General features: G+C 31.0%; 7 protein-coding genes across 7 annotated transcripts; 2 read left to right on the top strand and 5 right to left on the bottom strand.

The window, feature by feature from the left end:
* Positions 1-2,063: 2,063 nt before the first annotated feature.
* On the top strand, positions 2,064-3,440 carry PPL_09280 (LIM domain-containing protein; the record flags this gene model as incomplete). The annotated part of the gene is made up of 5 exons (XM_020580077.1): positions 2,064-2,140; positions 2,298-2,887; positions 2,963-3,017; positions 3,102-3,312; positions 3,402-3,440. 5 exons carry the CDS (start codon positions 2,064-2,066, stop codon positions 3,438-3,440), a joined length of 972 nt encoding a protein of 323 aa, XP_020429910.1.
* A 438-nt stretch (positions 3,441-3,878) lies between these two features.
* Positions 3,879-4,304, bottom strand: PPL_09279 (uncharacterized protein; the record flags this gene model as incomplete). Its single annotated transcript, XM_020580076.1, has 1 exon — positions 3,879-4,304. One exon carries the CDS (start codon positions 4,302-4,304, stop codon positions 3,879-3,881), a length of 426 nt encoding a protein of 141 aa, XP_020429909.1.
* Positions 4,305-5,236: 932 nt separating this feature from the next.
* Positions 5,237-7,768, bottom strand: tbcE (CAP-Gly domain-containing protein; the record flags this gene model as incomplete). Its single annotated transcript, XM_020580075.1, has 6 exons — positions 5,237-5,274; positions 6,312-6,406; positions 6,478-6,928; positions 6,993-7,130; positions 7,263-7,555; positions 7,755-7,768. The coding sequence occupies 6 exons, from the start codon at positions 7,766-7,768 to the stop codon at positions 5,237-5,239; spliced, it is 1,029 nt and encodes a 342-aa protein (XP_020429908.1).
* A 921-nt stretch (positions 7,769-8,689) lies between these two features.
* Positions 8,690-9,127, top strand: PPL_09277 (uncharacterized protein; the record flags this gene model as incomplete). The annotated part of the gene is made up of 1 exon (XM_020580074.1): positions 8,690-9,127. The coding sequence occupies one exon, from the start codon at positions 8,690-8,692 to the stop codon at positions 9,125-9,127; it is 438 nt and encodes a 145-aa protein (XP_020429907.1).
* Positions 9,128-9,187: 60 nt separating this feature from the next.
* Positions 9,188-11,878, bottom strand: PPL_09276 (uncharacterized protein; the record flags this gene model as incomplete). The annotated part of the gene is made up of 8 exons (XM_020580073.1): positions 9,188-9,373; positions 9,447-9,713; positions 9,804-10,188; positions 10,272-10,338; positions 10,403-10,873; positions 10,954-11,064; positions 11,145-11,187; positions 11,384-11,878. The coding sequence occupies 8 exons, from the start codon at positions 11,876-11,878 to the stop codon at positions 9,188-9,190; spliced, it is 2,025 nt and encodes a 674-aa protein (XP_020429906.1).
* A 338-nt stretch (positions 11,879-12,216) lies between these two features.
* Positions 12,217-16,144, bottom strand: PPL_09275 (GTPase-activating protein; the record flags this gene model as incomplete). The annotated part of the gene is made up of 7 exons (XM_020580072.1): positions 12,217-12,323; positions 12,403-12,622; positions 12,734-12,801; positions 12,884-13,151; positions 13,215-13,486; positions 13,595-13,905; positions 13,974-16,144. 7 exons carry the CDS (start codon positions 16,142-16,144, stop codon positions 12,217-12,219), a joined length of 3,417 nt encoding a protein of 1,138 aa, XP_020429905.1.
* Positions 16,145-16,779: 635 nt separating this feature from the next.
* exoc4 (exocyst complex subunit 4) lies at positions 16,780-25,535 on the bottom strand (the record flags this gene model as incomplete). Its single annotated transcript, XM_020580071.1, has 10 exons — positions 16,780-16,808; positions 17,875-20,265; positions 20,345-20,639; positions 20,707-20,869; positions 21,685-22,314; positions 22,385-22,899; positions 22,966-24,025; positions 24,104-24,790; positions 24,872-25,073; positions 25,163-25,535. 10 exons carry the CDS (start codon positions 25,533-25,535, stop codon positions 16,780-16,782), a joined length of 6,345 nt encoding a protein of 2,114 aa, XP_020429904.1.
* Between the last annotated feature and the right edge of the window lie 69 nt (positions 25,536-25,604).

Genomic DNA, 25,604 nt, shown 5'->3' with positions numbered 1-25,604 from the left:
GGGTGAATTGTGAAAGCGACCCTTCTATATCGTTGGTACCAGCAACAACAATTATTGTTTTGTTTTAACTCACGATCACAGACTGTGAAAACACGACAACAACAACAACAACAACAATAAAAAAAGAGAATAAACATAAAACACATTGAAACAATCAAACAATCATCTTTTTTTCTTTTTTGTCGACCGCTTCTAAATGGAAACGACAACTTTTAATGATTTATAAATATAGTAGTAGTAGGCACTTTCTACTGTTGCCAATAAAGTTTAAAAAAATAAAATTGAAAACCCATGGTTGTGTTTAATATGTTTGAAATTTAATGATATGTAGGTAGCTATTTGATATTGGTAGATACCGACTATGTTTAAATAAAGGGGGAAGTTTGTTATCTTTATTGTCAGATGCAATCATGGAGTATATAGGTGATGTGTGTTACCACAACGGGTGGTTGTTGTTGCTGCTGTTTTAGTGTGTATGTTTGTTGGTGTCAAACCCGAATTTAATATATCATCAATAATTATATCATTTTGATGAATATTTTTGGTATGGTTGAATGATATAATCAACACCTACTATTTATATTATTGAAGAATTATTTATTTGTGTTAAAAAAAAACAACATTGGAAAATTGATAGTTTTGTTTAGTTGTTGTGTGTTGCTTAAAGTGAACTGTGAGTGTGTGTGTGTGTATGAGGGGTATAATATATTATCACTCGAATATATGTACGATGTTTGTTGTTGTTTAACAAATTCTATAATCAATATGGTCATATATATAAATTTACTTCATTTTAAACACAGTGGGATATTAACTTTTAACATTCCAATCATGTTCAATCCATCTCATATTGCAATTTGTTTAGCAGATTCTTATAAAAAATTAAACAAGTTTGTGCATTTCAACCAATGTGATGGTTTTAATCTAGATGTAAATTCAAATTGAGAGCTTCTCTACACAAATTTATTCTATGGTATGTTTTAATCTACATTAGTATCAAGAGAGAGGTAGCCGAGCAAGCATATTGGTTAGAATTCTTTATATAAATTTCATTCTTACCATCCACAAAACATCAACTACAGAATCCTGTGGTGTAGAGATTCTGTTATACAACCACCCAAAAGGTAAAAAAGAACAAAACAACCAACCACTAAACCATATCTTAAACCTATTTGTAGGTGTTTTCTTTGTCTGTTTGTTACCTATTAAAACTATTTACTTTACTTTAACAATAATATAATGATCATATATTATAGTTGATGATGTATTAGTAATATTTACATTTTAATAAATAATCTTCAAATAGACTGTTTTTTGTTATTCAAAAGGTCACCCCCATTTATTTGTTCTCACACTTCACCTATGAATTGTACAAGTTTAATATTAAAATCAAAGAAAATATAAGGTAAGTATTTCGTATCATGATAGACAGTGATTATTAATTAATTTGAATATGATAAAAGCTCTCAATTGGCAATCACCTATTTGTAATTGATTTGTTCGTTATTATTGTGATCTTTCATTTTTTGGAAGGGGATCGAGCACTGATATTAGTTAGATCAGTGCAACGATTCACACACCAATCAGAAATTGGAGGTTATTTAAAGTTCCTGATCACATGGAGAAAGAACTTTTTAAAAATTGTTCATGTTTAAAAATAATCTTTCTATAGATCAATTGCTCTTTTAAAAATGATTGATTTTGTGTCAAGTTATATCATACATTAAATTGTACAACCTTTGTATACTTTTAAAATTAAAATTTAAAGAAATTTCATAAATATTTTTAAATAATTTGATTTTTAAATTGTATTGTTTTTTTATTTGTATTTTTTTATTGTTATTGTTATTAGGAAATCATAAAAAAAATTATTAATAAAATGTTTGTTGAACCATCTTAGTTTGATTTTATCATTAGCAAAAAATGCTTAACCAAAAATTCAAGTAATTTGATGGGTTTTGATCAATTTTGGGTCATTTTATTAATAACTTTTTTAATTTTGATTTTAATAAGTTCATTAATTTAATTGTGATAAAGTTTAAAATTGTATTTGTATAAATAAAATGGCTAGAAAAGAAGATATTAGTAATAGATATATTTCTTCTGCATTGCATGGAAATATTGATAATGGATTATCAAGGTATGATTTTAGAGTCATTTTTTTTGAGATGTAGGGTGGATGAGAAGTTAGGTTAGAGAGTTATAGTGGTAGTGGTAGTATTGAGAGTTTCCAAATTGAGATTGGAATGAATGGAATAGATTTATTAATATTTAAAATTGGAAAAACCATTAAAAAGAATGTTGGGAGATGACAAAAAGATAGGTTCTTTACACCCACAGTTTTGTGGAGAGTGTGGACAGCAATGTAAGATTGCCTATCCCGACCCCAAAGATAGCTCGATCATCTACTGTCGTGAGCACTATGAGAGTTTGGTAGCACCTATATGTGAGGGTTGCAATCGTGGTGTCGTTGGTGAAGTTACCGTTGTCAACGGTAAGAACTATCATCCTGCCTGCTCGAATGAGGATCATACATGCGGACGATGTAGTAAGCCCGTCATTGGAAACTCATTGGTTGCGCTCAACAAACATTGGCATTCGAAATGCTTCACCTGCACACAGTGTGGATTGCAACTGGGTGATACTTATATCGATAGAAACGGCAGTCCTTTCTGTCATCGTTGTAACACTGAGTTGCAGAAGAACGGTGTGGTCTCCACTGGTGGCGGTGCAGCCACTACCAATGCCAATGCAAAGGCGAATCAAGAGACGTTGGAACGAAACAAAGTCAAAACAGACCTATTCGATAACGTACAGAAAGGAAAGGAGGCATGTCAGTGGTGTAGAAAGATCATTGGACCAGTTCAAGCTGTGCAATTCAACGGTGGTGTGTATCATGAAGCATGTTTTACATGCTCATCATGCTCCAAGCACATTGGATATGAACCATTTGTAAATAAAGGAGGATCGGCACTATGTCAGAATTGTGGAAAGACACCATCTACAATCTGTCATGAGTATGTATATACAACAAAACACTGGTTACCAATCATTAATATTGATTTAATAACTAACTAAACTTTAAAATGATTGATAAATAGTTGTAAAAACCCGATTGAATCAACTTATACTGTAGCACAGGGTAATAAATATCATCCACAATGTCTTGTTTGTCGCGGATGTAGAAAATCATTGGAGAAAGGATACATGGAGAGTGGAGGAAATATCTATTGTGGTGTTTGTGGAAAGACAGAAGCTACAAAGACAGCTACAAATAAAACTGTATTAACAGGTGGTAGAACTAAAGGTTTTGTAAGTATCAAAGTGAACTTTATCAAAGTAATTGATAATAATTTAATTTACTAATCTTTGTACATCAAACAAACAATCAATCAATATAGACAATTGATCCACGTTCAGGTAAAAAGACATTCCACTAAACCAAACAAACTAAAGTCAATCTCACACATTAACTTGTATCTGTAATTTTATGATAAATAATAAAATAATAATTTAAATTATATTTGAATTTATAATACTTTAAGAGTAAACTTAGTATTTAAAGTTTATTTTATATTCGATAATTATTATATTCAAGAATCAATTCGATAATGTATATAATATTATTTGTTGTTGGATTTGGACTCTTTTTTTTGACCATTAGGTGAATATATTCGAGTTCAAGTTGATTTTCTGGAATTTATTGGTATGAACCGACTGGATGTTGGAAGAATGGTTGGTTTTTTAAAATATTATGTACATCTCTGTTGTTTTAATTGAATTAAATATTTCTGATATCTCTTCAATTTGAAATTAGTTGGCAATCAGTTTGATTGAAAATTTGAAAAAATTAAGTAAATTAACAAATCTATAGATTGTTAACTACCTATTGTTATTATACTATCATTATTGTTATTGTTATTGTTATTATTATTGTTGTTGCTATTGTTGTTATTATTATTGTTATTTGATTTACATGTATTGGTGCTATTATTTATCATTGTTATACTGCTAAAGTTGATATTATCATTTATATGAATGCTGTTGTTGTTGTTTTGGGAATCACCGAAAATATCTTGACCTACGAAATCTAAAGAGCCATTGTCCAACTCGTAGGGATCGTCTTCACCGAAATCACGATGTAGAATGGAGATGGTGATTGAGACACTGGCATACTGGCGAAATAGGCTTGTCAGCTCATCGATAGGCAGAAAATACTGATTCATAAAGGTAATCAATATCGTATAGAAATAGAATGTATAAAGTGAAAGAATCTGTTGTAAATTCTTTGCAAAAACGATCATTCTTCTTGTTGTTCAAGAATCAAAGAATGACCAAAATCTACTAACTTTACTATCTACTCTAAACAAATGATTATTATATTTAATGATTATTATTATTATTATTATAGCTGGATTATTATTTATTTTTATTTTTTTCAAATCAAATATTTATTTGTTTGATTATTTTTATTGATTGATTGTTTGGTTGTTAGGTTGGTTGTCCTGTCCTTTGAATATTTAATTGATTGATGATGGACAGGGGAGAGGAGTGAGAGTGGAGTGAAGAATTTTGATGTGTTTGACTGAGAATCAAGTGTTGGTGTGATATAAAAAATCTAATCTTATTATTATTTCTATTTATATATCAATCTACATCTAATATTTTAATTAATAATATCATTATATTTAATGATTTTGAAATACTATTTACTAAATTTAATTTATTATATTTCACTCTCTCTTTGTTTATTGAATGAGAAATTATAAAATATTTTGTAAATTCTACTACTATTATTATTGATAATACTATGGATTATATATAAAAATATTGTTAATGCTCCAAAACTTTATTAATTATAGTGCATGGAGTTGAGTGGAATCGTGTGATATATTTGATTAATCAAATTTAAAATAAGCAAAAATGAAATGAATTTAGTGTGTATTATATATGATGAGAAATAAAATAAATAAATTTGTTGTGACAATTTACAATTAAAAAGTATATGAAATAGAAGACTTTTGTTTTGCAATTATTTGTTTGTTGGTGTGAGTTGTTGTTGTTGTGTCTTGAGTGGGTGAGTGTGTGTGTGTGTGATATTTTATATATGATTTTTATTTGTATATAATTATATGTGTATTATTTTTATAGGTGAACAAAAATGTTGATCCAAACCTGAACTTTTCTTTTACTCATTCTCAAATCTGTTCTAGTTACACCCTTCATAACACTCTAATTAATGATCCTCATTTTCTTCCCTTAAGTAGACAATATCTTTTATTAAATGAAAAGACTTTTACCACGATTATTGGTATGGTTAGCTATAAAAGGGGGTATAAACATTAAACAAGCACAAATAAGCCTTCACAAAAAATAATTAGAAAAAAAGTTATTTTTAAATTTGGTGGTAGTGTGGTGTCAAAAAAAAATAAACCAAAGGTGATGCTCTTAACAATACAAGATCATTTTGCAAAAAGAAAAAAAATTTATTCAAAATCACGAAATGTTTTACATTTTTTCTATTAAAATAGTAAAAAATCATGGTAATGGGTTATAATTTGAACCAAGACGACCTCATCATTCATAATGAGTTTTAATTTATTTTTTATATAAAAAAAACTTTATTTTCTCACCATTTTTCACTATCAGAACCATGCATCTGCCTGAAAATTAAAGTCCATGTTTGCGTTTCAGATAAAGTAGCTTATGTGACAAAGGTGTCTCATTTTGGTATTCGTGTATGAAATAACGTTCAGCATCATTTCTCTCAAGTGTTGTAATCTAGATTATCATTATGTTATATAATTGTTAGTTGTTTTGTTTTATTTTTTTTTGTTTTAAACAAAAATATTAAAGGTTATATTATTATAGTTGTTAGATTTGTGTTGAGTTGTACATAATATAGATTAGATTAGATGATTAATTAAACAATGATGTTTAATTGTTTGTGTTGTGTGTGTGTGTGTGTTTTATACGATAGTTAGATGATGATGATGATGTAAGTTAAGCGCTAATATATAACTGTTGATGTCGTACCTTTGTTAGATTCAATTCTTCCAATTTAGTAATCCTGGGTATTATGTTCAATCGGTTCAATGTAATTCTCTCATTGGTTTTGGCGGTGGTGTTGGCGTTTGGTTTATTGAGTGATTCCAATGTAGATTTACTAAAGAACATGTCGACCAACGGGTTATCTCGGAATGTAAGTTTCACCAGTGATTTGAAACAGTCGAGTGAATCTATCGACTCTGTGTTATCTATCAGATTGTTTGAGATGAACAGTGTCGTCAAATTTGTAAACATCAAAGAACCTTTTGCATAGCATTGATCATATGATACACTTGTCAACTCTTCAGGTATCTCTATTGATTTAAACTTGTTATCATTTAAATTTAATTGTATTAAACTATTAATAATAATAATAATAATAATATTAGTAAACAACATAGTATATATTACCATTATACATAACATTACCTTTCTATTTTACTTAATTCAATTAGATCATTTGTATTTGATAATAGATTATTACTTAGATCTAAATTTAATAGATTTTTAAATATATTTTGTAGATCATTATTATTATTGTTATTATTTTCATCGGTTGAACTGTTGTTGTTGTTGTTGTTGTTGTATGTTAAATCAGTAATATAATTAGAGTGTAATCCAAGTGTTGTTAATGATGGGAATAAAAGAGAAACCAACGAGACTGCCGTCGACCAATTGATGTTTGTACGATTGATTAGTAATGTGGTGATTGTTTTGAACTTGTTATCAACGCTGACACTCTCCACTATATCTTTATGATTGAATTCTAATCTATTCTCACTTAATGTTAAATTCTCCAGATTCCTCAGTTGTTTCAATAGTTTAATGATATCATTCCAATTTGAAAGTAGATTATTTGTCAAGTTTAATTCTTTTAAATCTATATTAAACAAATGTTAGTTGTTTAACATATTTACATCATCTTAATTTTTGTTGATACATACTCTCAGATAAATAAGTAAATATAATAGGATCATCGTTAATATTAGCAATCTTTAAGGATGTAGCATTGATATTCTCCAGTGTAGAGATATGTCTCTGTCGTTCTCTTATCTTCTCCATACCGATCATTTCAACTTGAACTTTATTATTCAAATTTGATATTACATAGATGTCATCTAATACATTGTTATTATGATATGTTTTATTGTATTAATAAATGTAATAGATAGATTATACAAATCAATGTTAGTGATGATAGATATATATATTACCATAGTTATCTAATTTCTCGGTATATTTATTGATGATCGCATCCATGAAATAGATTCCTCTTGTCAGTTTATCTATTTTCATGAATGATGCACTGCTGTTATGATAGGGACATTGAAAGTAGGTTCTGTCTTTGATGGTGCCTCTATGTTTACCTCTGGTAGGATCATCCCAACACAATCCATACCACATACCTTGAAACCCGTCTACATCGCCTATATACATCACTGTACCATGATATCCATCATCAGACAATATTCTATCACCAACTTTAATCTGATCCATCCGTCTATAGCTATAAAAAATATTCTCAAAATGCTAGTATACTATGGCTATCTTGTTATATTTTTTATTATTTTAATTAATGACAATCGACTGCAAAGAATAATTTTTTTTTTGGTAAACTTTAATTCGTGAACCTCAACAGAATTCTACGTGAAAATAAATGATAATCATAAAGACACAATATTAACATAATAAATAATAATGTATACTTCAAATAATGCATTTTAAAACATCTACATAATAAATCAGATATTCATTATTTATTTCATTTTCAATAATGATTTAGATAAGCAGAGGCAGAGGTAGAGAAAGACGATAATGTGCGCCTTTGTAGAGGTAAAACAATCAATTGAGTCAATAATAGTTAGATTGAAATAAAGTACTGTATATATTGTATTCTAGTTTCTATACCAAATCATACTTATATAAATGCGACAGAGAAACTCTTAATTTAATTTTTTTTAAAATTACAATAAACTCTTCACGACAATACTGATTTCTATTACAATCAAAGAAGAGATGGAAAGTAGATGAACGACAAGCTTTTTTCTTGCATCATGTTATCTTTTGTTATAGATTTTAATTCTTGTTAAACTATTTATTGGATTATATATTATTCCCTTAACTAAAAGTAAAAAAATATAATTCAATGAATCTTTTATAAAGTAATATTCATCTTATTGGTAATGTTTCACCAAAAATAAATAAATAAAATCAACTCTATACTTATATATATATATATATATTAAGTGGTAGTATTTAAAAAATTGATATTTAAAAGTTAATGGTTTTAAAAACATATCGATCGAACGGTTTTCTAAGCTCACAAAGAAACAGATACAATTGTAAAATCATCAGATTTTAATAACAATTAAACACGCTACTTTTATGTCAATAAAGCTGATGTAACAACCACGATGCTGTGTGAGATTTTGTTCAACTTATCTTGATTTTCGTTTTAACAATATATTAATTAAGGGTTAACTTTTATTATTATTGTTGTTGTTGTACAACATATTAGTTAGTATTAGTAATAGGAATTACACAATTTTTATTTAATTTCATGCCTAAACATATCTATTTAGCCAAACTATAAATATCAAATGAAGTTAAAATCAAATTATAATTTCTATTTGCCAATACAATGTATATTAAAATTTTATTATCTATCCTATTTGTTTTGACAATATTTCTTCAACTCTCTTCTGTAAATGGTAATAATGTAGTATCTTATACGATGGGACCAGAACAATGTACAAATGGCACACCTTTACTTTCTTGCAATTTGACATTGACAGATATAGGAGAGAGTAAATTAATAGGTTTGGTGAGAGGACCATGCTGTCCAGGATACAATAGTACTCATATAAATTACGCAACATGGTTGGCAGGATACGTTTCTACGATACCAATTAACTATACTGGATACGACGTGCTGAGAGGTCCTTACCATATTCAATTCACTACTTTTGTCAATAATAAAGTTTTAGTATTTAATGAACTGTTAAATGGGTTTAGAATATCGAGAATCACACGAACAGAAAGACTTGGTGCTTATTTTTATATTAAAGCATGGAAATAAAAATAATATTTACGATTTCTTAATATTATATATAGTATCATTGTTGTATTATTTATTTGGCTAATTGTTTTGATTATTTTGTTGTTGTTGTTGTTGTTCATTTCCATCTACAATTGAATCTATTGGTTGTTGAACGTCATTTTCGGCTTTGACAACTGGTTTGAAAAAGTCCATAATAGAAGATGAGGATTGATCCAAAATTAACGATGCCAATTTACTTTGAATTAAAATTAAACCATCTTTAATCTAAGCAAATAAAAATAAAACAATGATTAGTAATAGATTAATATTAGTAATATTGTTATATATAAATACTTACTCTAGTTTTATTGAAATCGAAATCTTTTGGTTCCTTGATTTTCGATGCCCATGTTCTAATTAACTTCTCAAATGGGAATTTCTTGTCGTTTTTCTTTTGTTGATTCAATTCCTTTCTATCGTTACAACAGATGTCGGTCAATGCAACCATATTTAACATCATGAGAATATCGATTGTTTCATCTTTGATCTGTGCAATGAATGGTTTCAAAATTTTAACCAATTCCTCAACAATACTTGGTTGTATAATAATGGTTTCGATATTATTCTAAGAATTACAACGGTAACAAAAGATTAGCCATGTTGCAACAATGATGATTGATGATAAAGAATAAAACTTAAAACTTAATACTCTTACCATTTTTAATATATTCGATATAGAAAATAGAGCGAATGTACGTTGTAAGTCGATACCGTTCAATGGTGTAGGTGGCAGTAAATAGGAAACCTTTGTACAAAGTGTCAAACGTACACTTTCGTCGATAGATGACCAAATGTCATTGAAAAGTGTATATACCTGTTTGTGAACTGTTTCTTGAGACTCGTTGGCCAAGTGTGAAAAGAATGATTGGAGTAGTGTCTGCAACAATGGTCCCAACAACAAAACAGTCTTGAATATCGTCGATTTCAACTTGTTGTTCGATTGATCGTCATTGCCATCTTTAGTTCTAATATAGTTTGGATCCATCATCAATAGAATAACAAATAATATCCAATGTTTTGTTTCTTCAAATGTAAATACACTAAATATACATATTAGAATTATTAATAATATTAGTTTTTAAATCAAACAAACTATCTTTGATTCATCTAATTCGACTCTTACTTTTCATTTGCCAATACTTTTAGTAGATTCAATACATAGTATAAATTTATGAATGGGAATGGTGAACCTATTATAATAAAAAAGATTAGTTTCATAAATATATATATTTATATTATATTAACAATACATACTTGATTGAAGTGACATTGGACTTGGTGTTTCGTTTGAAAGAATAATACTAGGTGCTTTGTATGTTTGATTCGTTTGTATTTTGTAGAGTTCAAATAAATTGATAAAGTCATTGAATGTCAACAATAAACTGTTATTACTATTATTACTATTGCTAATATTATTGCCATTGCCATTGCCATTGCTATTGCTATTGTCAGCTGTTGCTGTTGATGTTGTTGCTGTGTGAACTTCACCATTAGCATTACCATTACCATTAGTAATAACATTAGCTTCACTATCATTTGTAGTTGTCGGTGTTGTTGCTGTAGAATCTGCAGTCGTAGTAGTAGTTGTAGTAGTAGTTACTGGTATACTGTTATTGTTGTTATTGCCATTGTAATTATTAATCTTGGTTTCCTTTAACTTTGAAATGATCTGTATCAATATCATATATGATTTGTAAACTGTCAGCTCATCCTTTTCGAAATAAACTAATAATAATCATAATAATCAAAAGAGTAAGTAAATTTCTAAAACAATATCATCTTTCTCCTTCTCTCTTCTCTCTTACCATATGACAATAGAATATCAATTAAATACTTTGGTAATTTTTCTACACCGAAATTCTCAACGATACAATCCAACCCATTTTGAATATATATTTTAAGAGTTGCATATGATTCTAAGTAATAGTTTTGTTTTGTTAGTTTTTAAACATTCAACAATGATATTAGCTCTATGTTTATTTCATTTGTACTATACCTTTTTTAAGTAATTGAGTGTATTCATCCTTCAAATTTGGTTGCTTTGAAATAACCGAGGTTATATCATAGGGTTTGGGCAGTTGTAGCATCATTGATTTCAAACAGACCTGATAAGGATCGTATGTCATCATAATATCTGGTTTATTTGTATTCAACGTCTATTATTATTTTCAATATAAAAACAACAAAATATTAGATTAGATAAGATAAGAGAAGATGTAAACAATGTTTTGTTACCTTTTTCAGCTTTTCAATTTCAATTGAATGTAAATCTACATCTTTTTCTATACTCTGTTTCTTTGCAGTCTGTTGTGACATCAGCTCTTCGAATGCGAATTTCGGGTCTACCTCTTTACGCACCTGACTCTTCTCTTGTAGCAACTGATCGAGTGATATCTTTGAACTCTTTTTCTTTGCAGCGGGTTTACTTGGCAATGGTGGTGTAGCAGCGGGTTTCTGCTTCTTTCTCGAGAGGAACGATTTGTGCTCGCCTTGACTGCCACCACTGAACTCCTCTTGACTGGACATCGGTGATTTTCTCTTTGGCATATCGTCACCCAACAAATCCATCATAACATCATCTACTCTTGAAGTCAATCTAACACTACCATCCTGACTAGTGACTTCTCTATACTCTGAACTATTATTATTACTATTATTATTATTGCTATTGTTACTAATATTTTCTTGTTGTTCACCACTACTACTACCACCAATATTTTTGATATCCATTTTAATATAAATAAATATAAATTAAAATAATAATTTCCAATAAATTGTTTTTTTTGAAATACTAATAATAATTTATATTTATTTATGGATGTGATGCACCAATCTTAAAATTAAAATAAAAACATCAAACACCCTCTGCAGACTAACAAAATTATCTCTTTATTAGTTAGTTAGTGTTGTTTTCAACAAAAAAAAAAAAAAAAAAAAAACTAATTAAAAAAAATCATACTTTTTTATTCAAAAAAAATGAAAATAATCAAAATTATATATTATTGTATTTGATGTTTTATTATGTCGGATGTTTAATATTTACAATTGTTTCAATTATCATAATATATTCAGGTTTCAATCTTTTCAAGAATTGTCTTTAAGATGATCGATCTTGTTTTCTTCCATTTCTCATGGAATGGTGGTGCATAATATGATGCTTTCTCTGCATTGATCACTAAATGATTGATAGATTGAATATTATGTTAGATACAAACACAAATGAGGATATGATATCGATTGCAAAAACAACATACTTTTAATTAATAGATGATCCAATAGATGATGATCTTTCTTCCAGATTTTAGTCGATGGGAATGAAGGACCGAAACAACCGACACCCTCTTTGAAAGCCACTGATATAGAGTATTTGGTTTGTTCGTTCGGTGATTGTTTAGCGTGTGGTTGCACTACGATGAATACATGGTTGAACTCTGATCGAATGGTCGATGGTTTGAATGGTGGACTACCGACATCCTGGAAGATCAACACTACCACATCATTTCCAATGTGTCGCTTTCTCTCCAGCTGTTGTTCATCATGTGAATAGTAAGGCAACAACGTTGACACATGAAACATAATCTGTACCTTCAATGTATTATCATCAATCGGGAATTGTTTTGTTGTATAAATTGAATGTGTACCTGTTGAATTATCTATAAATAATAATTAGATTGTTAATATCATAATCATATATATTAATAATAATAATAATAATAGCTATTTAGTTAAACATACTTTTAACATCTAATGCACCTTTAAATTGATTCCATCCTTTCAATTCAATCTTCTTACCGATGAATTCGAGGAATTCGTCGTACTCTGGACTGGTATCTACATTTGAAAACATCTCATTCTCTGTGAATTGATCTTTCTTTCTGTAGAGAATACCGAATCTATATTCTTTAGTGATCTGTGAATCCTCCCAGTATTGTAACAACTTTTTGGTATCTTGATTGGTCTTGATCTTTTTGAATGTTATATTGGTCAATGGTAAACAGAATGACTATATTATTTTTGATTTGTTGTTAGTAACAAATTGTTGGTGTCATAGCTTTTAAATCATTACCTTTATAACATTCATTAGCTCATTTGGAGATGCTTTACCAGAGGATAGATAGAATCGATCTTCACCATCGTGCGATCTAATGATGACCTTGTACTTTCTCTCCATGGCAAAGATTGGACTGGAAGGTGCTGCGTCTTTTCCAGAGTCTTTACCACCGTTGTGGTGTCTCTTTTTCTTCTGTGTTTTCTCTGCTTCTTTCTTTATACTTATAATTACAGGTCCAGTTCCACCTGGACTATTATTATGATCAACTGATAGGAAATTCTTGTGTTCTAAACAATTATATATATATATATATATAATCGATTAGTTAGTTAATCTTTATTTTGTCAAATTTTATAAATTTTGATTATTATTATTATTATTATTAATAGACTTACTGCTATTTACAAATGAATTTGCATAGTGTTGAACCTCATTCTCGTATTCCTCTAGTAGATGTGCAACTGATCTACCTTTTGATTTTAACATTTGGAACTCTGGCGAGTCAATCTCTCTTCGCCAACCCGGTGAGTTTTGGATCAAGATGAAACAGACATCAGTTTCGATATCCGATGATTGGTTACTTGAAACAGAGTCTCTTCTCGACGAAGACGGCACGAAATGTGAAACAGACTCCTCTTCATCCGGTGTTGAGAAGAATTGTACTTTCTTTGCTGGTCTAGTTCCAACAAAAGATCTATGTTTTCTCCTAAAAACAAAAACAAAAGAATGTTAGTAAGTTAACAAAATGATTATATATGATTATTAGATATTTACATTTCTCTTTGTTTTTGTTCTTTTGCAACATCTTCTAAATCAGTTTGTTCCAATATATTTTCAAGCTTCAACTCTTCCACTGTCTTTCTTCTCATGAGTTGACGTTCGAGTGAGAGCTTCTTTACTTTCATACGGTTGACGTCGTCCTCACTGAGAAGATCAACGGGTTGAATGGTGGGTGATGACGGTGCCGATGACGATGTCGGTGTTCCATTCATAGAGATTGTCGGCTCTGAATTTGATTTCTCAATCGACATTCTTCTACTCATAGAAGGTGATCTCTTTGTATCGACTTCATCAACCATTGTAGTTATCAATATTGGTACATTCATATTATTATTATTATTATTATTACCACTACCGTTCTTATTGTTCTTTTCTTGAGGTGGTGAACAATTACCGTCGTCTGTCGCCATTCTACTGAGTAAATCAGACTCCGATACCGATATTCTTATCTTTGAATCCGATCGGTTGAGATGGTTGCCTGTGGTATTCAGTGGGTTGTTGATAAATTGCAGGTCTTCTTGTGCTGCTTGCAACTGCTGGTCTGTCAGAGTGCTACTCTTCTTCTTGGAGCTAAAAAGATCACCTATTCTACCTTTGTGCTTCTTTTTTGATTGGCTCATCGTAAGAAATCCAGAGTTTGACGATGGTGGTGAAGTCGACTCTACATTTGAATTTCTAGAGATGAACGAACTGTTACTCTGCTTTTCTTGTTGTTGTTGTTGTTGTTGTTGATCTTGTGAAGTGTATTCATAAAGATTGGTATTACTTGGTGATTTCTTGAAAAACAAGATACCTCCTTTCCTGCTACCATCTTTATTATTACTACTGCTACTGCCACTTGCTGTTAGACTGCTACCTAAACCACTACTTATATTACTACTATTTGAAGATGTTAAATTATTACTATTTACAATTGATTGTTGTTGTTGTTGTTGATTGTTGTTGTTGTTATTGATCTGTTGTTTTGTGGATGGTGAAGCCAATGGAGTTGTTGGCAATGATGAAGATGTTGGTTGATCTTGTTGTTGCTGATCAACACCACCTTTATTAAAAAGAAAAGTAGTTGATAAACTTGATCTAAGTTTATTGGATGAAGATTTAATTGGACTTGAATGTTTTCCATCTTTATCCTTTACTTTTTCTTTTTCTTTCTCCTTCTCTTTCTCTTTCTCTTTCTTCTTTTGTTTTCTTCTTTCTTTTTCACGTTCTTTCTCCTTTTCTTTCTCTTTTTCTTTTTCCTTGTCGGTCAGTGAAATCTCTGAGATTGAAAAACGTTTTGGACGTCCAGAGTCCTTCTTGGTAGGAGTCAACAACATGTTACTGGATGCTTCGCTTCTACTGCTGGTCGGTGTCGATGGTCCACGTTCTTCCGCTAACAATATACTATTACAAGATAATGATAAACTATTATTATTATTACTACTGCTATTATTATTATTATTACTATTTTTATTATCTACAACGTTAACAGTACTAATTATAATTTTATCTAAATTATTTTCTAATTGTTGATCAGTCAATTTATTATTGTTATTATTGTTATTATTATTATTGTTATTGGGTGATAGTGTTAATTTTGGAATAACAATTGTTGGATTGTCGGTATGTGGATTTACTGATGATGTGTTATTGTTATTATTAATATTATTATTATTATTATTATTATTGTTGTTGTTTGGTGATGGTAAACATATGACGGTTGGTAAATTAAATGCTGGTGCACTACTTTTGATATTATTATTTAGATTATTATTATTACTATTATTTATAAAAAGATGGTCTTCTATATCGCTTGTAGTTGAATCGTCGTCTTCATCGATATCCTCCTCATAATCTTCAAAACTACTACAATTACTTGTGTTATTCTCGTCTGCTTCAATATCGATATCACCACTATCTATATCAATATCATCTGACTCTTGTGCTTCTTCTTGAAAACTATTATCTACACCACTATTTATATTATTACTATAATTGCTATTATTATTATTATTATTTATATTATTATTATTATTACTATTATTATTAATATTTATACCACTAATTAAATTATTTACTTGTTCTTGTTGATGTTGATCTACTTGTTGTTGTTCTACTTGTTGTTGCTGATGTTGATGTTGTTTTGAAACATCTTCTGATTGATTTGATGGAAATATAACATCCATCCTTTAACTACTATTATATTGTTATTATTAATAATTGGATTTATAATTAAGTATATTAAATCTTAACACTAACTAACTAAACTAACTAACTGTTGGTAGTGTTGTTGTTGATGATGATGATTAATGTGAAGTTGTGTTTGTGTGTGGTGTGTGTGTTCTATATGGCTGGTTTATTTATTTATTCTACCCAATTGTACAATAATTTTATATAAATTTGGTAATTATAAATAAGGTGTAGTGGAGGGTATATTATATATGTTGAATTAAACAAAGTGTTGAGTTGTTTTGTTGTTATTGTTTGTTGTAACTACTATAATAGTCAAGTAAAGATATAGATTAAAGTCTGTACGTGATTGTGACTATGGTATGGTTTTTTTTTTTTTTCTTGTATGTATGCGGTATGGTTTAGTTTAGCTTGTCTCTGTATTCCCACACTAATATACTATTCTACCACTACTAAATTTGAACAATCTCCTGTGTGGTTGTATATTGATTGTTACTGCTACTGTTAACTATTCAAACTTTTTAGTAGTGTGTATTGTTTTGTTGGTGGTGTTGTTGCAATATTTTTCAAATTATTATTATTTTTCTATTTATATATCTTTTTTTTATTTTTTGTGTGGTTGTGGCTATTTTTAATTATTTTCTATATTTTTAATGGCTTCTATAAAAATTATATATATTTGTTTTTTTAAAACTTGAATGATTGATTTCTTTCTTTTTTAGTAAATTACAGATAAAGGATAAACATTAGTGATATGAATTTTTAAATAAAAACTAAAAACTGATAAACAAAGAGATGTATAAATAGATAAATAAATATAGATATATATAGATATGTATTTTGTTTTTTTTTTTATAGATTACTTAAAAGTAAAAGTACAAATAATAAATAAACTAATATTACAATAAAGTTTTTGAAAATTAAAGAAAAAAATAATAGTAAAGTCAACAAAATATTTTGTGTGTGAATGATTTGTTATTGATCAATTTATTGTCAATTTTGATTATTATTAAGGGCAGAAAGATTAAAAGATGATATGTACAGCTGGAAGATAGAGGTTGGGGTTTAAAAAAAAACTTAAAAATAAATAAAAATTAAAAATAAAATAAAAAAAAGGTTGAAAAAGCAAATTTTGGTTTTTATATCTATGTAAAAATGAGGGAGGGTTGATTGATTTGTGATTTTTGGTGTTGTGTAGATCGATAAGAAACAGAAAAAAATGACTAAAAAAGGCTAAATTAATAATTCAATGTTATTAATTAATTATTAATATTATTTATATATAAAAATCAAATTCCAATTTTATGATGGTATGACAAATAAATATGACCTTTTCTTTTTTTAAAATTTCCCTATCTTCAAGTATAAAAAATTTAGAAAATAAACTAAAAAAAAAATTAAATTAATTTTATTTTAATATAATTGTTCGCCCAAAGGCCAAAAAAAAAAAAAAAAAAAAAAAGTGGTATTATTTATCGATAGATCGGGCAAAAACTTTAAAGGTGGGGTAGATCAAGTTTAAGGGCGATCAAAAAATCACAACCATACCAATAGTTCGTTGAATTTGGTTGTGCAAAAACCAATTTTATTGAAAAAAAAAAAAAAAAAGTGGACGAATTTTTTTATTTTATAACAAAAATTTATTTTTATATTTTTAAACATAAATGTGATCAGAAATTATCTAGATCGAAATCATTGAATTCGTTTTGTATGGATTGGAAGTTACCATAACCACCGCCACCATTGTTGTTGTAGTTATTATTACTAGAGTTTTCTATGTAGTAATTGTTGTTCAGATTGATACTGTTTCTGAGACTGTTGTTTCCAGGGTATGTGAAAACTTCAGCGGAATTCGAAGAGAGTGGCGATATTGAGCTCATTTCGCTCATTGGGATCTCTTCAGGAAGGTGTCGGTAGTCTCTTCGAATTCCTAGTCCTGTCAGAATCGGTCTTCTTCCGGTTGGCATATTTCTCTGGTGGTCGTTCTTAATGAGTTCCGCCTGGATGAATGGAGTGTCTTGATATTCGAGAATCAACTTGGTTCGGTAGTATTGCGATCCTTGCTTCTTGAAGCGACGGCGCAGCACTATAAAGGCAAATGCCGCGCCATACAGTGAGAGTGCGACGACTACCACACTCACCACTACCTTGGTGATGGCGCTCAGACCCTCTTTGCGCTTGTGGCACGTCGATCCGTTACCACCACACACTCCACAGTCATCGAATTGCTTATATGAATATTTCACACCGTCACAGCCAATCAAGCAGCTGCTGTTGTTTCCACCGCACACTCCACAGCCATCGATTTTTGCTTCCGAGTTTGGTTTCATGTCGCAACCCGATAGACAAGTGCTGTTGTTTCCACCACACACTCCACACTCGTCTAATTCCAGCAGTGAATTTGGCTGGTTATCGCAGCCTGATAAACAGGTGCTATTGGTTCCACCACATACTCCGCATTCATCCATCGCCAATCCAGAGTTGATAACACCGTCGCATCCAACACAATCGTCCTTACCATCACATACTCCACACTTGTCTCTCACCTTTCCAGAGTTTGGTATTCCATCGCATCCAACACATAGATTGGCACCTCCACAAACACCACAACGATCAACGACTTTGCCAGAGAATGGAATACCGTCACAACCCAAACTACAGGTGCTATTGTCACCTCCACAAACACCACAGCCATCGATCACCTTTCCAGAGTAAGGAATACCATCGCATCCAATTTTACAAGTATTGCTTTTACCACCACACACTCCACAGAGATCGTATTTCATTCCAGAGTTGGGAATGCCATCACATCCAACACAAGAATTGTTACCATTACACACTCCACATTTATCAAAGATTGAGCCAGAGTTTGGTATTCCATCGCATCCAACACATGAGTCATTACCTCCACACACACCACATTTATCTAATACTTTTCCAGAGTTTGGAATGCCATCACATCCATTGCAACTGCCTCCATCTCCATTGCACACTCCACACTCATCAGGAATCTCTCCAAATTCACAGGTCTTTCCCACGAGCAATTTATCACAGAATGTAGTATTATAAGTAAAGTCACAGTTGAAATCCTTTGACTCTCTTGCATTGAAACAGTAGGACGAAACACCAGAGTATGCAGATACCTTTCCTTTTCCAGGCGAACCAGCACTATCTTTTTCGAAAATATTGCAGAGAAGAGACGGTACTTCGACACCATAGTACAACACAGGTACAGAGAAACCACCGTTTCCTGGTGCACCTTCTCCACCATTTCCACCATTTCCACCGTTACCGCCTTCACCACTGTTAGAGGCATTAACAAATTCCGATCCACCTTTCACATAGCTACCATCACCACCCTTTCCAGCTTTATAACCAAACTCTGGTATCGATGGGTTTCCACCATCACCACCTTTTCTGGTTTTTATATAGCTGTATTCCATTTTGACGTCAGAGTCCAAAATGTAGATACCAATTGAGTGACCACCGCTAATTCCTCCTTTACCACCTCTGCCACCACAACCACCGGCTCCACCACCGCCACCAGCACCACCATATTCCGAACACTCTCCAAAGCCACCTCCTCCTCCACCACCACCTCCACCTCCTCCACCATGCTTTCCAATCTTTCCATTGGAGATGTATCCATGTACACCAAGTTGATCGTAATAGTATTTCTTGGGAATCGCACTAACACCGTTATCTCCATCCTCACCGTCCAAACCTTTGGCAGTACCCATGACAACCATAATTCCAATTCCAGGCTGGGTTCCTTTTCCACCCATTCCTCCACCAGTCATGTTGGAAGGAGTTCCATCGAGTCCATATTTATTTCCATATCCAGGAGCACCACCATCACCACCCTGTGTAACCACACCATCCGAACACATAGTACGTCCGCCCAATCCTATCTTTGGCTGTCTACATGATTCACACTCGTTATCCATATTAATTCCACACGATTTACCACCATCGTTACCATCTCTTCCATTGAAAATATTGTTTCTCACCCAGGAAGTTTGTTGCTTCGGTGTATCACCATCTCCAGTTAATATACTCATAAACTTTAAGTATATATTCTTTGACTTACTTATTATCATGCCATAAGATGATGAACCTATTTTTATAAATTGAAAAATACAGCTTTAGTATTTTTTTTTTTATAAATTCAAGATTTTATTTATCTATTCACTTACCTTGTGAACCATTAGGAGCAACTATAGTTAAATGTGAAAGAATAGTTTCCTCTGTGATGTTGGTTGCATTGAAAACCAATTTATCAACAGTTGAAATTTTTGTTTTCGATTGGTATGGTTGTTTCATTATTGGTCTTGTCCATTCTGGAGCACCATTGTATCCTCCATAAATAGATATTCCACTAACCAGTTGAATGGTTTTACATTTATATTCACCTTTGGCTAAATATATAGAACTCTTTTTTCTATCAATAGCAATTTCATATCCTCTCCAAAATTCTTTTAATGGATGTGTCTTTTAAAAATTTTTTTAATAACTATTTAGGATATCCTTAAAATATTTGTTTAAAATTAATAATTACCATATTTCCAGACCAATTATCGTTTCCATTTTTAAAATCAATAAATAATTTATTATCATCTTCTGGTACAGTAGAATCAGTAGAGAAACTATCGCTATCTAGTGAATCTGAATTACTAAAGGTTGTAGAATCATCTAAACTTTCAATATCATCTGAACTTGAGCTATTATTTATATTATCATTAATTTCTCCAACTTTTAAACAAATATTAATATAATTTTTAAATTAAATAAAAATATTAATTATCTTTCATACATATTAAGTTTATTGCACAAAGCAATAGTAGTAACTTTATAACTAATTTCATTTATAGAATCTTTTTTAACTGTGAAAAACTATCTTCATGAAGATAAATACAAAAATATTTGATATTGGTTTTAAATTAGATAGAAATATTGAAAGATAGAAAAATGAAATAAATAGCTTTATTTTTTTTATTACAATTGTTTTATAAAAAAATGATTATAATTATTTAATTGTTATTAAACTCTTTATTTAATCACTGTTCTTCTATATACTGAATCCCAATCAACAGCATTTTTTAACACATCAATCAATACAAATACAATTTTTTCTACATATTGGATGTAGTCGAATTCAAACATTGAATAGTGTTGACTGTTTTGTTTTATTCATACTTGTATAAATTCATTTACATTTACACACTACATAGTAAAGATACATATTGGAACATAAAAAATTAACACAAAATGATTGATCAGCTATAATTTCGAGGTGTGGGATCACACACACATGAAAGAAAATTTATAAAACAGCATACACATATATACTACACCAATAACAATGATCTCACACCCCCTTTTCTGGTGATCATCAAAACAAACCACTCTCATACCAATACATATTTATTTTTATTTTTATCAAGCATACTAATAAAAATAAAAAATTGAAAAACAACAAACATCCTGACTTTGTAATTGATTGTATTGTTATGTGTTTGTTTTTTTATTTTATTACAACATGTTTTTGTACTTTGCGTCGAGTGTTTGCAAAGCGTTGGATGAAATTCTCTTGGTAACTTGTAAAAAGTCAAGGATGATTCTTGCTTCCTCCAGCGAGAAGTATGGTGTAACCATCTTGTCGAGCAGGTATTGAAGAATTTCATCTTCGTTCGAGAGTGACTGATAGAACTGTCTGATACGATCAAAGAATATCTCACGCTTCACAATAATGTTGGTGAGGTTCTGTTGGAGAGTATAGACGTTCTTACAGAGCTTGGCGACACCGTTACTGTTGATCTGTTTGATATGAACCATCTTGTTGATCAGGAGCTTTCCAATCAACTTGGCAATACCACCAAACAAGAACTGACACTTATCGCTTGTGAGATAGGTCGACATTGTCTCTTCATTCAGCGAGAGATCCTTATTGAGTTCGACAATGAACTGATCGGGGTCGGTTCTCTCCTCTTCGACCACATACGATGCTTTTTTGAAACCTTCAAAGAAATAGAAACAATGTATTCTATATTCTATTCTCAAGGTAATCAAACAACGTTTGGCCAACTCTCTGAATCTCATCGTGATATCTTTAATTGATATCTCCATTGATTTCAAAACCTCTGTTAATTCAGGTGTAATTTGATTCCTAAAAAAAAAAAACAGTTAGCTTAACTTATTTTTTTGATGCTGTTATCGATTGTTAGATTTCTACTTACTTTTGATTCAAGGCTTTGGGTGTTTTGAGTGGTTTAGATTTGGAAGGTGTTTCTGGTACGGAGGATGATGTAGAGGATGATGCAGGTGGTTGATTGGACAATGAGAATAAGCTGTTTACTTTGTGTGATAGCCATTCAAGACTGTGATAGAGATTGGCAATCATTGTTAACTTTTCCAAGTCCAATATCAGTTGGTTCTTAAATATTGGCTTCTCTGGCACTGAAAAGAGATCGGCTTCAGTCTTGAACTCGTATTCCTCCTCACGAGTATCCTTAAAGTCAGCGACATCGTGTCTCTTTGAATCCAACGAGTGCAAAACATGCTTGTAGAGATCGGTATTCAACAACGCACCGGTTACAGTTGGTTCTACCTCTTGGTTGAATTTCGACAAACACTTTTCATAGTATCTAAGTAGCGAAGTTTGAATGATTGCACCGAATTCCTCAGAGTAGTGATTCATCGCTGCGATATCAGAGAATAACTCTGTTATAAATTGGAATATTTGTAATGTACTCTATATATATAATATAATATAATTAATCAATCAATCAAATCTTATCTCTCTTCTTATTTTACATACATTTAATACAGGTTTAGTATCTCTTAATCTATAGACTAATCTATATCTCTCTAATGGTTTGAATGCATCTGGACCTTCAATAGCAGCTGTTATACGCTCTTTGTAATCGGATTTGATATGTTGAAGGAAGTTACGGTGTACGAAATCATCGATATACAATCTTAGTAGACCACGTGGTGGATTGGTATCGTTGGTATCTCTAGATCCAAAGAGTTGTTGTGCGGTAGTCGTTACTTTATCACTGTCTTTCTTTCCACTGAGAAGCGAGTCGATTTGATCGGTAAACTTTGTAATCAATGGGTAAATCGGTGTGACATTGTATTGCGATGCTTTGAATATGCTGATTCCACCTTGTGTCATTCCGGTACTTCCACTGAGCGCGCCAGTCAGCGAACCACCAACAGCACCGCCGCCACCACCCCCATTTACATTGGGCGATGTAATTGACGGACTTGCACTACCATTCCAATTCTCAGTGATAATGGAATTTGAGAAACTAAACAATCTACTGGCAGACTTGTTGTTACCGTTGCTGTCGTGATTGTTGTGGCTAGTTGCCAGGTTACTGCTCATCAGCAAACTCGAGGTATCGTGTAAATGTATTCTAAGCATCTCTCTTATCTCTTTTTGAATGATCTCCCAGACCAGTGGAAGTGAGTAGAGATCGCTGTCGCTGTAGATGTAACCGTTTGACTTGAGACCGCTGCCGTTCAGTGAGACAGAGTCGGTGTCTGAGGTGCTATTGTTGTCACCATTATTGGTGCCATCGAGTGAATCGTCCAAATGAAGATGCTCACCTATTCTCTCACGACGACGTTTGGCATCACGCTTCTTCAGCGAGTCATTGACAATGATAGACAATGTCATATGATTCTTAAATACAACCAACACCTTCTTAAAGATAGCATTCATCAAGTCGACAAGCGGTATATTCAGAGTGTTATTAGATAGCAATTCATTTCGATTGAATGAATCATTCAAGAATATAAAGTTTTGTTGATGATCATCTGTTGTTGCTTCACCAGGTATCTTGGCAATTGTTCTACCTTCTGCTTGATACCTAGTTATAACATTATAATGTTATTAGTTAGTCAGTAGATGTCTCTAGTCACTATATTAATAATATGTGTATACTTACAATTGAGTAATTAAAGATGAACAATTGGTAATAATAGATTTCAATTCAATTGATATTTTACCAAGAATTAGACCGACAGCGGGATCGATGTATTGCAGTACACTGAGTGACTCTACCATTAGATTCATAAAGAGTTTATTGTTTGATTCTGGATTGATAGTTAGATCCTCTATTGAATTGGATGCCTTTGATTGTTCTTCCAACTCCAATGGTTGATCATCTTGTTTATCTCTATTTCTATGACTACTAAAATTCGTATTGTTATTATTATTATTATTATTATTATTGATTACCATATTCTTATTTAATGTATTGCTACTCTTGTTATTACTATTACTATTCTTATCATTATTCTTATCTTTATCTTTATTATTAGTGGTTGTTGTTGTTGTTGTAGTTGCTTTCTTAAACATTGATTTGAAATCTAATTCGTCATCATCAATAGATGAATCAGATGATTGAAGTGACTTTTGATAGATGTGGTCGTTCAATCTATCGACGATCATATCGTTGAAAGCCTCTTTCTTCTCATTGAGATACTGCTTCAGGTCAGAGAGTGCATTGATATTGACTAGATCTCGCTCACTCAATGCCTGTGTCGAATTAACCAATAGATTAGATGCATGTACAAAATGATTATTCTTTAAATATTGATCCAATAATGTAGGTACTTTCTTTAATTCCTCCCTAAATAAAAACACAACAAATTGTTAAATTAGTACAAACAGACAATCAAATTGAATATTTATAATAATCGCAAACACTTACATCTTTTCCAATATCTTTATTTGATAATAATACTCTAGATTTCTTCTCCATAGTCTACCGATGTTAGCATTGTTAAAGTAGATCAATTTGTTTACTTCCTCCACCTCTTTACTCATCGACAATGCATTGGAATGTGAATCACCCATAAATTGAAGAATTCTACTGTAGTTGTGAATAGATTTGTTAAATCCTTGAAAGTAAACTATAGATAATAATAATAATAATAATAATAATAATGATTTGTTAATATTAATCACAGAGTAGAGTAGGGTAATATTGTTTGATATTTACCATCAACGACTTCATCAGTGACCTCATTAAGATCATCTAACCATTTCTCGACTTGATCCAATAGATCTTTTCTGTTGGTAGATCTCATATAGTCAAGTGCAACCTTTCTAGCACCGAAATCCGTACGATGATACTGATCAGGTATCTTATTTAGTACTCTAGTGATCTTATCTTCATTCAGTAGACCATCGTGTGAAGGTTGTAATGACGGTGACGAGTGTTGTGTTACTGGACTAAGACTACCGGTACTACTACCAATACCTGTACTTCCACTTATACCCGTACTACTATTGATTCCACTACTATATCCTGCGCTATATCTATTATTATTACTACTACTACTATATCCACCACTACCTTTAAAATTATCCATTTTCTTTACTTTCTATTTCTTTTTACTCTCTTTTCTTTATTCCTTTTTTTTTTTTTGACAACAAAGTAG

The sequence above is a fragment of the Heterostelium album genome, assembly GCF_000004825.1.
Source record: "Heterostelium album PN500 unplaced genomic scaffold PPL_scaffold9, whole genome shotgun sequence".
NCBI classification, from domain to species: Eukaryota; Evosea; class Eumycetozoa; order Acytosteliales; family Acytosteliaceae; genus Heterostelium; species Heterostelium album.
The sequence above is the reverse complement of the archived record's forward strand: the minus strand, read 5'-3'. Positions and strand labels throughout refer to the sequence as shown.